Source organism: Aethina tumida, chromosome 1 (genome assembly GCF_024364675.1).
Source record: "Aethina tumida isolate Nest 87 chromosome 1, icAetTumi1.1, whole genome shotgun sequence".
Lineage (NCBI taxonomy): Eukaryota > Metazoa > Arthropoda > Insecta > Coleoptera > Nitidulidae > Aethina > Aethina tumida.
The window spans coordinates 60859812-60875740 of record NC_065435.1 but is presented as its reverse complement, the minus strand read 5'-3'; the positions used below and the strand labels follow the sequence as shown (position 1 = coordinate 60875740).

At 30.0% G+C, this 15929-nt stretch overlaps 3 protein-coding genes across 4 annotated transcripts in view; 2 read left to right on the top strand and 1 right to left on the bottom strand.

The window, feature by feature from the left end:
• Positions 1 to 15929, top strand: part of LOC109598052 (alpha-(1,3)-fucosyltransferase C-like) — a 265775-nt gene that overhangs the window by 169193 nt on the left and 80653 nt on the right. The window lies entirely within an intron of this gene.
• On the bottom strand, positions 3086 to 3502 carry LOC126266473 (arginine/serine-rich coiled-coil protein 2-like). The gene has a single exon (XM_049970514.1). The coding sequence runs from the start codon at positions 3500 to 3502 to the stop codon at positions 3086 to 3088; it is 417 nt and encodes a 138-aa protein (XP_049826471.1).
• LOC109598143 (activin receptor type-1) lies at positions 8281 to 14367 on the top strand. The gene is made up of 6 exons (XM_020013987.2): positions 8281 to 8414; positions 8483 to 9341; positions 11854 to 12076; positions 12127 to 12314; positions 12368 to 12593; positions 12648 to 14367. Exons 1-6 carry the CDS (start codon positions 8354 to 8356, stop codon positions 12795 to 12797), a joined length of 1707 nt encoding a protein of 568 aa, XP_019869546.1. The 5' UTR covers positions 8281 to 8353; the 3' UTR covers positions 12798 to 14367.

Sequence of the window (15929 nt, the reverse complement as noted above, 5' to 3'; positions counted from 1 at the left end):
GGATTTCCCCACAAGACATAGATAATCTAATCCTGAGCATGCCGGGACGATGCAGAAAAGTTGTCACAAATCGAGGTCATACAAATTATTAAACTCACAGTTTTGTAAATTTTACAATCTAGAAATGATTTTCATACATTTTCACACATTTTTAAAATATTCATTTATTTTATTTTAAATATAATTTTGTTAGCAGCTTTTTTATTTGTTTCAATAATCTGCTACTCAATTTTGGGTATTCATATTCAAACTAAATTAAAATCGAAGTTTAAAATAAAATTACCGTATATAACTGTAAACTATAATACTTACCTTTTCCTATGTAAAAATAAGAGATTCCTAGAATCTCACCAAGTTAAATGATTAAAAACTGATTAACAGAAAATATGTATGGTAATGTTATATTTATATTAATTAAAATAATTAATTAATAGCAAGATTTTAACGATTTGTTGATTTGTCATCACCTAGATCTAGCAAAATTATGATGAATGTATGTATCGATCCCAGAACAGCAATTGTGATCACAATGGGTCAAAGATACCTAGCCATGTCTTCGCTAAATTTTAAATGTTTATCAAAATTGTTATGATATACCGTTTGTGAAATGATATGTTAAAACTGATATTACTAGCTCTCAGTAACTGAAATAGTTGCATTCACATCCTTTGCTCTTCATGTTAACATTTTGGAATTTTACATTTATCTTCTGCTATTTCTCCTACGCCTTTGTTTTTTACTCTTACTTCTACTCCTTGACTTTCTTCTTGAAGATCTTGATCTTGACCTTGACTTTGATCTTGTTTTTGATCTCATTTTGTACTTGTCTGCAGGTTGACCTTGGATATCTACGTTTTCATCTACGCTGCCGACTTTTTTCTTTACTATTTGCTTATCTTCCTTTACTTTTTCATTATTTTCTGCCATTGGTGCCTTCATTATACTGACGTTCATGTCTTCCCAAATTCTCGCTGCAAAATCCATTGCTGTCTCTTCATCCATGTCGGGATTCGCTTCTAAAATTTCGCGTTGAAATTTCAGATATTTTTTAAGGATCTCCTTTGCTGACTTTACATCATGTTGTTTATTTTTATCTGGATCAAGATTCTGGGATGACCCCATTTCTTATGACATAAAATTTAGATTTCCAAGCAGTTTATCTTAATAAAATCTTGTTAATTAAAATTTTGATTACTAATGTCAAAATCTTAAGTAACCAATAGCTACGAAATCATAATAAAATATATACTAGTATATTCAGAGGACATTTAAATTTTTAAAGAAATTTTATTTAGCAACATTTGTGAAAATATTACGAAATATATTTTTCAGTATTATATCTAAAATTTAGTTCAACTCCCGCTCTAGCATTTAATAGGTTTATAAAAGTTTTTAATGAAAATATTAAATAAACTAACTCACTAAATATCACAAACTTTGTTATAATTATTTAGAATAAAATTAAATGATACTTTAACGTTAACGGACTTTCTTCTACGTTAATAATAATAATTTTAAATCCAAATTTTTTAAATAAAAAATGTTTATGATTTACCATGTAAAACTAATCCTTATTATTTTTTTATCTATAATAAATATTTTTCTAATTTCCTCACTAGTTCATTAAGAAAATGTGTATTTACATTTAATATAGTATATAAAACTCTTTCATAAGTTAAGATTTGTCGAGATTACATAAAATTCTCAAATTTATCTATTTTTAGTCATAAATGCTTATATCCTTTACATTTTTTACAAATATTAAAATGCTGACAGCGGATTACGATATTTAAAGTTTATATTTTCATTTTTACACTTTCTGGCAGACCAGAAATGTGAGCAGTCCCGTCTACCTAATTTATTGATCCCGAGTAAAGATCTACTTGTCCCAAAAAATGTAAGAGTTATATAACCATACCATATATGTCAGAATGGTAAATAAAGTCTCACCTCCGCATCAAGACTTCACATCCAGATTTCTGCAAGGAAGTGTGATTGGTCACAAACTTTTTTGCATTTTACATATACAACAAAGAAATAATGAGGCCCCACTATATAGGCTATATTGGGATTATCATATCCAAATTGTAAGTGCTAATGTTGTTCTGAACTGAATGTTGTGAGCTGGTGGTTTGTATGAATACATTAAACCAGCTCTAATAAATTTCTTAATTTTCTTTTATAGTAAAAGTATAATTTTTAAATTATAATTTAATGATAATCATTCAGAATATAATTAAAATCGCATACTATAAGCCTGTAATCACTATGAAGGAAATTTCTTCGAATATTTTTTTATTATGTGACCAGAAATGTAACCAGGAATGGTTTTTGGGACTAAGAATTGTAAAAAGTCGCTCTTTCGCTAAATTTGTGATTCATTAATAAATAATCAACATAATTATATATATTTTTATCATGAGATTAGATTATGAGAAAAATTCGTTTTAGTCAGCTATATAAACTACATTGATAAAGACAAGAAAGTAACATAATTGATTAATTTTAAAAAAGTTGCATCTGCAAAACTACATCGTGAAAGTGAAGAGCAAATATGTAAAACAGCATTTATAACTAAGTAGGATAAACTATAAAACTTACCTTTTCTTAACATAAATAAAAACATACTCTCTCTGAGATTCTCATAGAGAATTCATCAAGTGAGACATTAAAAAAAATTAGAAAAGTATGTATGGTAAAGATATATTTATAATAATATAAAATAATACTAAAGGATATTTAGTGGTAGTAAGGAGACTTTAACGTTTTGTTGATTTTGTTTTCTTGAAAAAAATTCTGTTTTGCGTACTTAGATAACACGGTATTATTATTTCTGTTGTTATCATCAATATCTTGCAAAATTATGATGAATGTATGGATCGATCCCAGAACAGCAATCGTGATCACGACGGCTTCAAATGTACTTAAAGCCATGTCTTCGCCGAATTTTAAATATTTACCAAAAAATGTTATGATATACTATTTTTATAATGATATGTCAAAACTGACATTACTAGCTCTCAGTAAGTGGAGAAGTTGCATTCACATCCTTTGCTTTCCATATTAACATTTTGGAATTTTTCATTTATTTTTTACTTTTCCTCCTACGCTTTTGTTTTTTACTCTTACTTCTACTCTTAGACTTTCCTCTTGACGATCTTGATCTTGATCTGGATTTTGATTTTGATTTTGATCTCATTCTGTGTTTGTCTGAAGGTTCGCCTTGATCATCTTCGTCTTGATCTTGGTAGTCGACCTTCTCGTTTACTTTTTGATTATCTACCTTATTCTCATTACTTTCTTCCGCTTGTGGCTTCATTATGTTGATGTTCATGTCTTCCCAAATTCTCGCTGCAAAATCCATTGCTGTCTCTTCATCCATGTCGGGATTCGCTTCTAAAATTTCGTTTTGAAATTGCAAATACTTCTTAAGGATCTCCTTTGCTGACTTGACATCATGTTGTTTATTTTTATCTGGTTCAGGATTCTGGGATGACCCCATTTCTTATAACTTAAAATTTAGATTTCCGAGCAAATAAATCTTAGTAAAATGTTAATTAAAATTTTGATTACTTAATGTCAAAATGTTAAGTAACCAATAGCTACCAGAATATACAGTATACCCAAAGAAGACATTTAAATTTCAAAGAAATTTTATTCAGTTACATTTGCGAAAATATGTTGAAATATATTTCTCAGTACAATATTTAAAATTTAGTATAACTCTAGCTGTAACATTTAATTTGTTTAAAGAAGTATTTAATGAAAATAAATAAATAAATGAACTCACTAAATATAAATTTTGTTATACTTATTTAGAATAAAATTTATAATATTTTTATTTCCACCTTAAAATAAAACGCTTTAAATGTGAGACGTGGTTATCAGACATTCTTGGAAAATTTATCTCTTTTTAATCATAAATGTATTTTTATTTTACAGATGTTAAAGTCGTGACTTGAAATGAATGCGTTTCCACGCGAAAAAAATCTGTGTTACCGCTTAAAGTGAAAATAGAAATGCTTGTTCGTTTACGCCTTGGAGAGTCGTTTGCATCCATATCACGTTCATTCAATGTCAATGAATTAACTGCACGATCAATAAAAAAATCCGAAGATAAAATAAGATCGTCTGTAGCTTCAACTTATCTCTCAGCTAAAATTGTTCGTAATCCAGCAATAGAAAAGATGGAAGTGGCGTTATCATTATGGATCGAAGACCGCAACCAAAAAAGGGTGCCCTTAAGTGGTCCAATGGCCCGGGAGAAGGCAAAACTTCTTTATGCATATTTTAAAGAACCTGGTGGTAGTTGTGGTGGTGAATGTACAGATGGAGGATTTCAAGCTTCGGAAGGTTGGTTCAATAAATTTAAAGTAAGACAATCACTGCAGAGCATTAAAATCATTGGAGAAGCTGCATCTGCAGACACTGTTGCAGCAAAAAGATATTTAGAAGAATTTACAAATCTAGTAGCTGATGGACGATACAAACCTGAGCAAGTATTTAATGCAGGCGAGACTACACTGTTTTGGAAGAGAAAAACAAAACATTTATTTCTAAAAGCGAACAGGCTGCCCCTGGAAGGAAGGAATAATCCAGGCCTTTAATCTCTATTACATTAGACGAACCTTCAAAATCATATTGGATAATATGGAATGTGATCCTGATATGAATGTTATGGAATGCTGGAAGAAATTTGACGTAGCAAAATGCATCGTAAACATAAAAGAATCACTGGAAGAACTGAAACCATACACATTGAAATCATGCTGGAACAAACTGTGGCCTGCTCTGACTGCGGAAAATGACGAAGAATTTGTTCAAATTCAAACTTTAACTGCAAACATAACCGAAATTGCGAATGGAATAGGGCGACATGGGTTCGAACATGTAGAACCAAGCGACATTCAGAAGTTGCTTGAATCGCAAGATGAAAATTTGTCTGAAACCGACTTGGAGGAAATGTTAAATTCAGAGCCCATTGAAGAATAGGCTTCAACAACCACTGGAAACGTGACCTTTAATTTGAATAACCTTAGTGAAGGTTTAAGAATGGCAAATGAGCTTTGCGATTTCTTTATGAAAATTGATCCGTGTATGGAACGAAGTCTTATTTTTAAGAGGCAAATTACTAATTCTACTGATGAATATCAGTCTGAATTGAAAGAGCTTCTAAAAACTGCCAAGCAAGAAAAAATTACAAAATTCTTTAAGCCATTGCCTAAGTCTGAATATAATAATAATAATTTTGTTCTTTATTTTGTCACCTAGGAACGTATCTCCTATAATCCCACATGAATTACCATACCATATTCACGGTTTCTGTATTTGCGGCTTATTTACGGAACGTATACCCCGCAAATAAAGAGCTTTTACTGTATATTTTATTAAGGCGATATTTTATATCAGTTACATGACAATGATTATTCTTTATTTTTTAACTGATAATAATACCAATTATTATTTTGGAAATAATTGAAAAAAACTTAATATAAAACTTTCAAATTTGTTTGTTTCTTATTATGCATTCATTCAGTAATAATTTAATAATAAATGCGATTAGAGCTTTTTGGAAAAATGACAAGGATAACGTTTTTATAATTTCACTTATATTATTAATTTGAATTTTAATTTAAAAATGTTTAGATAATAAAGATACTTTTTAAAATGTTACATATTTGAACTTTTTAATATAATATGAACTGTTAAAATAATATTAATTTACTATTGTTGTTGTATACAGTATTATAAAAAAAAATTCTGCATTCTTATTTCACAAAATGTTTCATATATTTTTCTAAATTGAGTTGGATATAAATAAACAACTTTAATTATTTATTTATTTGATTCAACATTAACAATTTGTATAAGATCCTATTTTTGGCTAATCTCCGTAGCATAAACTCAACCATTTTCCAAATATACAACAAGTCTATATTCCTTCAAGCTTCTTGAATTGCTGTGAAGAGTTTATTTTAATTTGTAAATTTGAAAATGAATATGATTATAAACCCCACGTCTTCCAGGGTTTTTTTATAGGTCTAACTAATTTCAGAAAGTTCCATTTCCTCCAGGTTGGTTTTAATTTCAGTTGTTTTTTTTTTATATTAGAATTATCCAGTTCTCGTTTTTCGAATCTAGACAGATTTTTTCGTAGCTATATCTTGGCCACTTTGTCTAAATTTTTTAATAATTCGAAAAAACAACTGATTTATTTCGCTAACTCTTCTTGTTTGTCTCAGTTTTGGTAACGCGGAATTATAATTGTTCTTACAGTTTCACTTCAACCAATGATTAAATAATTATAATAAGCAAAAGACTACTAGTAAATAATGGACTTAAAATCACAGAGAGCAATGAAACCACATATAGTAATAAACTGCTGTAATTCTGTTCATTGAAAAATAAAAGCATACAGATTTTTTTAAAGAATAAAATTAGATTGACCAGCTACATGGTAAAGACAACAATAACAGAAAAAACAATAAACATTATAGATCCTGGCAAACAATTCAAGTAGTTCCTACAGCTCATATTTTTAGTATATTTTAATAACTACTGTATATAATTTTTCAAAAAATTAATTGGTAAAGTTGCAGAATCGGTCACTCTAAGGAACATTATCTAGCGCATGCGTCGTGAGGCGCTGATTTCGCGCTTCTTGAATATTTTGAAGTGCAGTGTTGTCGGTTTGCAACGGTCAAAATATTCGAATCATTTTTTATAGTTGAATTATTGTTGTGTTGTTGTGTATGTATTATACTTTTTATTTTTTTGGTAAGTATAGTATTTCTTCTATTTTGATGATTATTGCTCGTTATTAAAATATTATACTTTACAGATTATATTCTCATGGCGTTTTTAAAAACAATATATTATTCCTATTCTTCTGCTAATTACTTTCTTAATTTATTTGTATGCTCATTTAATATATTTTACTTTATAGATCTTTCTCATTTTTAAAATATTTTACTTTTATTCCTTTAGTAAGATTATTTTTAATTTGTTAGCAGTCATATTTTAAGTTATCTTACTTTATAGATTATTTGTGTGCTGCATTTATTATTTTTTTTGTACAATCTTAATTTATTGATACGGGTCGTTAATTAATTAATATATTTTACTATATAGATAATTGTATTGTATTTAATTAAAAATGTTTTTAATGTTTATTATTTTTTAATTTATTCCAATTTATTAATCAATTTATACTATATTTGCATTGAACAATTTTTTTCGAGTTACATAGACCATGACTGTTCCATCGTACCTTCACGAATTCATATGGAGAAATAAATTTAAAAATCATAATATGTTTATGAGCATTTTAAATTGTATCAGGAAGCAATATCCAGTGGAATAGATTTTTTTGTTTTAATTGATTTTGTTTTTTATTATAAAATACATAAATATATCTTTTTTGTTAATTTTATATTAATGTTGTAAATTTACCTAATTATTTAATAAAGAACTTTTAATTAGATAGTTAAACTACCAAAGAAATATAGAGTAAATAAAAAATGAATATACTAATTAATAAAGTGATTTGCCGAATTTTATCTCTTTTCGAATTCAACCACATAAATAATATAAGTCATACATGAAAAACATAATAAATTACATATATATTTTTCTAAAAATCATTTCTCTACATATTTCGTTAAAAATGAAATCTGGCAACTATGCTGTCTAAAATCTCCGAAACAGACGATTTCAAATCCAGTTGACGCATGCGCTACAAATATTCCTTAGAGTGACCGATTCTGCAACTTTACCAATTAATTATAATTTAGTTTAATTTACAATAATAGAAATGTAATCTTTATTAGTAGAAAAAAGAACATAGAAGGACACTATCATTGAGGAAGATAAACCTGACCGAAGGAGGAAGTTTAGTCGCCTTAAAATTAACCCGTTTCTTTAAGGTATTTAAAAAATTATGCGGAACTAAATGATAATTTTCTTTAAACTACTTGATATTTATTGATGTTTTTAATATACTTTACCTCAACAAATAACTGACAATATATTTTATTATATATGTTAGTGGTATCGTGATGAGTATGTGAACTAAAAGCCATATTTGAATATGAGAGCATGCGCACGAGTGACGCTTATATCTACCTAATCAACAGGATTACCGAAAACTGACACATTGCAAATTAGATTACTTATCAATGTAGTGTAATAAAATATAATGCTATTAGCCAATTTTCAAAAATAACACAGCTCATTCTAATTGCACGTTGCAATGTGAGCATGCGTATTGATGCCGTGCACGCGAATTATACGCACTCAACTTTTGGCGCTGTTGTTTGTTTTCAAGTTCTTCATCTGACAGTACATTTACAATATGGCGGCGTCCAGTTTTACAACTTGTTTATTAATCGTCCTATTAATTCGGATAGGCACAGGTAAAAAGTTATTCAACTTGTGACACAGTTCCGTATATGAACGACGACAAACGTAAAAATTTTTTCAGGCGAAGTAAAACCGACACTGCAGTTACGCGAGGGCCCGGACGGCGACGACGACGACGAAGTAAACACGGACCACGACCCCGGCAAACCTCCTCCCAACGATCTGCTGGATAAACAGATCAAATACAATTCGTCCAGTGCACAAAGGCCTCGTTATAAGTGCCACTCGTGTGATGCGCCTAATTGTTCGAATTTGACGGTCTGTAACGATGCCGTCCAATGTTGGAAGTCCCATGTTCGGGAGAGTAAGGGCGAGGAGAGTTTCACCAGAGGTTGTACGACGAGATCGGAACAGTTGCCGTTAATATGTGGCAGCAGGTCAGCAAATACAAAGATAAAACGACATGTTAGTGGCCAGTATCAGGTTCACTGCTGTGAAGGAGACTTCTGCAATGGTGGTGAATTCCCGAAACTTCCTCCCCCTTATGTTGAACACAATCCAGATTCATTCATTTATATTTTTAAAATAGTGGGTGCGATCTTCATCCCAATAATATTGCTGGGGTCGTTGGGAGCTTTGATAATTGCTTTCATGAGGAGGAGACACAAAAAACGTTTGTATAATGAAAGCAGGAGGGATCCTGATGCCTACTGTGCCACAGATGATCTGCTTAGGGCGACTGCTGCAGGTGATAGTACTTTGAGGGAGTATTTAGAACAGTCTATGACATCAGGAAGTGGTTCTGGTTTACCCCTGTTGATTCAAAGGACTATGGCCAAACAAATTAGTCTAGTGGAGTGTATTGGTAAGGGGAGGTATGGTGAAGTGTGGAGAAGCATTTGGCATGGGGAAAATATTGCTGTTAAAATATTTTTTTCAAGAGATGAAGCTAGTTGGACCAGAGAGACAGAAATTTATAGGTATGTTTTGATTTTATTATTTACTATTAACTGTAATTTTTCTACAATAAAAGTATAGAAATATTTAAAAAAACTACATTACTCATAAATTCTACCATGTGTAGTAAAAATACTTTACTCCAAGAAATTAATGCACCAAAATTTTCATATTTTCTTAAAGAAAACGTAAAAACTTTTTATTTCTAAGAAAATGAGAAATTAATAAAACAATTTTTATATAAATTAATGAATTTTATTTAATATTAGGTATTTCCACCTTCTACATTGAATTACTGCCTTACACCAAATGTTTTTCATACTCGTATTCAACATCTGAATTTCATTTTAGTCTAGTTTATCCAAAATTTCAACAAGAAGTCACTCCACTCCCTGAGTTCCTGGGACAGTTTGGATGGTCCCTTAATCATCTCCCAAATGTGTTCCAGATATGTTCAATGCGGTTAACGTCTGCTTTACAAACTGACCAGGTCATAATACCACTTCCTATAGATGAAGATAATTTTTAGCTACATGAGCAGTGTGTGGTTGAGTATTGTCCTTCAATAGTAAAATATTTAGGCCAAAGGTTGTAAATTATCTTCACTGAGAAATTGATGAATTGATTCAACACTGTTTAAACACTTTCTACATTTTCTAAGTGTAACTGCACCACCCTTGTGGTTGCTAACATTCTTAAAGTTGAAAGCCTCAAAAAAGGATTATGGACAGGAGTTGTAGCATCATATTTGCCCTTTCCTAGTTTTCTGGTGTGGTTACCAACCTCCAGGAACTATTGTAACATTGTGAAATTTATGTATCAGACACACCAAACCATAAAAATGAATTAACAGATATTATTTTAAGAATAATAAGGTGGTGCATTAATTTCTTTGATCAGTGTATTATATTTTTTGACAAATGCAAATATGGATCCATAATTATTTTAGTTCTTCACGAATTATATATTTAATATTAAAATGAAAATCACAAAAGTAAAATAAAAAATAAAATAGTGAATACATATAAAAGTAGTTTTAAAGAAATTAATAATCATTATGCATATCATGTAGGACTGTGTGTAAAATAATTACATTGTTTTATGCTAAAGGAACTGGTGATGTTCAATTTAAAGTCAGTAGACCAAGAAAAATACTGGTTTATGTATAGATTAAAAAACATACCGCTCAAGATATTCTGAAAAATATTTCTATTTAAGTACTAATGGCTTACAAAATATATATTTTTTGATGTGTAAGAGATACATAACATGTTTAAGTTACATACTACTTATTTACTTGTTACAAATGATATTTAATGTTTCCCCTAATTTGTTATAATCTGAAATGTACTGCAATATCAGTCCATTAATCACAATGATCATTATATTCACAGACTTTTCCTTTTTTAAAATATAAAGTCAATTAGGCCTGGAAAAAAGTATGGTAAATTTTATAATATTCATAAAAAATGAATATTTTGTGGCGTGACCTTTGCCTTTTGCCACTGCTTGGCATCTTTTAGGCATGGAATCTGCTAGTCTCTGTAATGTGTCAACAGGAAATTGTTGTCACGACTCCTGTATGGGTTTGAAGAAGTTCTTGTTTGCTTTTTATGTCTTTTGTTCGGATGCGACGGTCTAAAACTTCTCAAAGGTGCTCGATAAAATTTAGATCGGGGACCATTTAAGTACAGATAAGTTTTTAATTAGAAACTACTTGACATTAGACGGGATCGTTGTCCATGACAAGTGGGATTTGGAAACTTTGGCCAGACTGAACACCCTGTTTTTCTTTGATAGCAGTATAGTAGTTTTTTAACTGCAACTCGGCTTTTTAGTCCTACATCAATAAGGCGATGCTACTGAGATCTAGATTAAATTGTGTCGAAATTTCCTCCATGATTTGTCTTGATGTTATACGAAGATCTTTGAGACAGATCCTTTTTATAATTTTGTCTATGATGGGACTGGTGGACGTTTCGGTTTGCGACTATTTTTAACACCTTGAATGCGGAATTTACACAAAATTTTCAATACAACACTTTGAGTAATATTTATTTAAAAGTAAATATGTTTATGCATTATTACGTTGAAACAAACCGAAAATGTTAAGAACATAAGTACAACTGACCGTAAAAAAATATTCCATACATTTTTTTCAAGTCAAAAAACGTATCCGATAAAAAGACCAACAAAAAACGATAATAATTTTTACTTTCAACTATTCTGCCACACCCTTTTTATATTTTATCTTTTGACAATTTGAATTTAAAATTATATTGCTGCTTATCACGGCAATATTAATTTACAATATAATGGTCTTTTTCAAGATATTAAATTTGTTTTAACGTTGGTCAAAAATTCTGACAGTCAAATAAATTTCATGTTTTTCTGTATAATACAATTATAAAAATGTTATTATTTTAAATGAGTAATTGAAGGTGTCAATATCAACATTTGAATCTAATTGGAAATACATACGAATTATTTTTCTACTGCATTTGGTATCTACATAATATTATTTTTATTTTTCAGTACAATTTTGCTTCGACACGAAAACATTTTGGGTTACATCGGATCGGACATGACTTCGAGGAACTCCTGCACACAGTTGTGGCTTATCACACACTACCATCCTCTGGGCAGCCTTTACGACCACCTGACCCGCACAACATTAACACACGCCCAGTTGCACAGAATTTGCCTATCTCTCGTCAACGGCCTCGTACATTTACACACCGAAATCTTTGGAACTCAAGTGAGTTATTGAAATTTCCAAAAATATGCAATAATAACACGTTTTTGTAGGGTAAACCTGCCATAGCACACAGAGACATTAAAAGCAAGAACATATTGGTCAAGAACAATGGAACTTGCTGTATAGCGGACTTCGGTCTGGCCGTGACTCATTTCCAATCCACTGACGAGCTGGATATCAGCTCGAATCCCAGAGTGGGTACGAAACGTTACATGGCTCCAGAAATACTGGACGAAACGTATGTGCATAAATGTTTAATTATTGGACACAAAATAATATTGTTTGTTTTAGTATCCGCATGGATTACTTCGAGTCGTTCCGAAGAGCGGATGTGTACGCCCTGGGACTGGTGTTGTGGGAGGTGGCACGACGGACGATAAGCAACGGTATTGCTGAAGATTACAAGCCACCTTTCCACGACGTTGTTCCAAGTGATCCCAGCTTCGAAGACATGAAGAAGGTGGTGTGTGTCGATCAACAACGGCCCAATCTACCCAACCGATGGGCCAGCGATCCCGTAAGTCCTGTGGAACATTTCGATTTGTTACAACATTAATATTTTATGTGTTAGGTCCTAAGTGGGATGGCGAAGTTGATGCGTGAGTGCTGGCACCAAAACCCTAATGTCCGATTACCCGCCCTTAGGATTAAGAAAACGCTGTTGAAATTGGCTCAGGCGGACACCACAATCAACATCGAGGATATTGAGGTGTGCGTGTGATTTCAATGAGGTGGGATAAATAAAAAACCTAAATACAGAGAGAGATAAGAGTGAAATGCCCATGAGGCGAGACAGCTATTTTATTATGAAAATCGAAATTTGTAAAACGATTTTATTATACAAAGAAATCACCACTAGAAGATGGAAACTCGGATTTAACATGCAACAAAGATATCAGCTTGGCAGGTTAACTGTCTATTAAATTTTTTATGACAAAAAGTACAAGCTGAAGATTTATTTTGACATTACTTTATGACGGGAAGGCCATTTTGAATCTGTTGTTTCTAACGAATCTCGTTAAATCAAAATGTTGATCATTTAGGAAAATATTTCGTTTTTTATCACGTGTCTATGAAATTACCGCAGGCAATAGATAAATTTATTATATACTATTTCGTTTAAATCTAAATAGTTAAAAGGATTTCTTCATGGATTACTAGTGATATTATTCAAGTGCCAAATTCAATTGATCTGCATAAAGAATTTAGGGGCAGTATTAAGTTTACTTTAAAGTGCCATTTTTTTAGTGTAACGCGATTTTTTGTGACTGCACTGAAATTATTTTATTTGTATTGCAGAACTGATCAGCATTTATTGAGTTTATTTTTAAGTACAAATAATTTTAGTCCTGTAGTACTTGTTGTTTGTTACAATTGTGATAAAAAGAAATTGAATGTTATGTTTGATGATAGGTAAAAGATAAATCACTGGTTCGTTGATTGGTTAGATTTTTTTGACATTTTAAGAAAAAACATTTGTTGATGACAATCTTAACGTAAAAACCAATCATGGCATGTTGACAACATAACTAATATTTAGATGTGTTAAGTTTAATAGCAATAATTTATTGGTTAAAAAACTGTGGAGCAGTTTACATTAAATTGATATTAAATGATTTGAGTACAGAATAACTATGTTTATTTGGTATTTTTTAGCGAAAAAAATTTTTAAAATGCAGTACAATGTTCGTTGATATTATATTTATTGTGCACAGTTTCTTAAAATTGCTTTAAGTTTATTTAAGTTTGTATATATTCCTACTAATGATAATTTATTATATATTGACAGTAATTTTTGATTTGCCTTATATGTATGTTTACAAGAACTATGTATTAAGTTAATCAAAATACTTTTAAGACTGTAACAACTCGTTTTCCACTAACAGTTGATGCATCAATATTATTAATTTGTTATAAAAATACCTCATACCAAATCTGTATAAATTAGTATAACAGGCTTAAACGTTAATACAGATTCAGTATGTGTTGTTACTTAACTGTGTTAAACTTTTATGTTAAAATGTTATGTATTTATATCTATACATCATATCTGCTTAAAATTGCTAGAGATAAATAATTTGAATGTGGAGCTCTAGCACTTTTAAGTTGTTTTTTAATAAATTAAGAACAAATTCATATCAATTTATTTATCAATTATATAAAATATCCGAAGACACTCATGATCATAATCAGTATTTTTTTGTAGTTTGTCACTTGGTTCATTTGTACATACTTCATGTCATCAGTGTAATTGACAGATACTATGAGCAATATAAAATAGTATTCAGTCATCAGCTTGTTTTATTTAATGCTAATGTCCTTATTGTTATTCTTTCAGCTCAATTCAATAATTTTATATAACAGAAAAATACCTGTTGCTTTTAAATTAACCAATTTAGATGTATTAAGAACCCTACACAACAAATTTATACTTTTTATTTGTGGAATCGTGTAACTATTCCGCTGAAAAAAAAATGTTCATGAAATTGCTCCAGATCGAAATAATTAAATAGCAGATTAATTGATATTGCAATTATATCGAACTCATGAAATGGGGCTAATAACATAATTTTATATGCAAATTGAAGGTAAAAACTTGATAATAACAAGCAATTTTCAAATAAATCCGTTACATGCAACTTCAAAAAATTTTTATTGTGGACCTCATTTACGCACTCTTGTCTTGTCCCAATATGAAGTTACTTATGGATTCTCTCAGAATCTGTAGCTACTTTCTCCCCATTATTTCTGGTATTTCATTTATAGGATACGCCTTTCTGTTATAAGTTTTGCAATAAGTAGTACTAGCCATTAACTACTTCAAAATAATTTTTATATTGAATATTGTTTTCATTAAATCCTGAGGAGTTTTCATAACGTTTTTTCAGGTGTCAGAAAAATTTAGATATTTATTCCATTATTATATTTTTTAATCTAAGAAGTTATCAACTGTTGGACTCTACAGAAGAAAAGAGAGAATCTTTGAGAACATTTGAGATTTTCTTATTATATTAGGTGTTGTTCTACTATATATTTTCAATCCGATGAAGTTCCCTTGATTGTAATGTCCAAAAATAATCCCATTATTTTGATTTATTACAATTTATTTATTACGAATTAAGAAATAATTTGTGAATTATATAAAATTTCTCATCAATAATACAAGTAAAACATTTTTGGATATGAACTATACGTTTTACTTAAAAGTAATATACAACAAAAGTTTTAATCCTCCATCTAAACTCGAGGACACAAGGAATATATCACATTTCTATTGTTCCTGATTTACTGACCCAAATACGTTTCCAATTGTACATATTTATTTAACAAAAATTCCAATGATTATATTTTTGTATTGAGCAGAATAAGAAAAGGAAGGAAAGATAAGGTAATGTTCAAATTATTGTGAAACTATGACAAAGGGTAAGTAAAAATTTAGTGAGGTAAATTCATCGTTAAGTTGAGAATTTTTGATTTTATTCAATTTCCAAAAATAGCTGTAACATTTCCTATTTATAATATGCCAATAAGAAGGACTGATTGAATAATCTTTTAAATTGACAATAGTTGTATATTGTGATTTAAGGCTGATGTTAATTTAAAGAGACAATTAATTCTCTCTAATGGTCGTCAATCCTTTGGTTATTTTTAAGAAAAACAAAGGAGATTAGAAACAGAAGCTTTTCATGGTGACACCTGAGGAAATTTCTGAATTGAAAATAGGCGTTTATTTTAACCAATTAATATAATGGTATTGACTGGAGATACTTGTATTATTAGAATATTAATCATTAAACATTTTTAAGTTAACACAATAATTTACCTATTTTCTGTATTTCAGAACCGTTTAGAC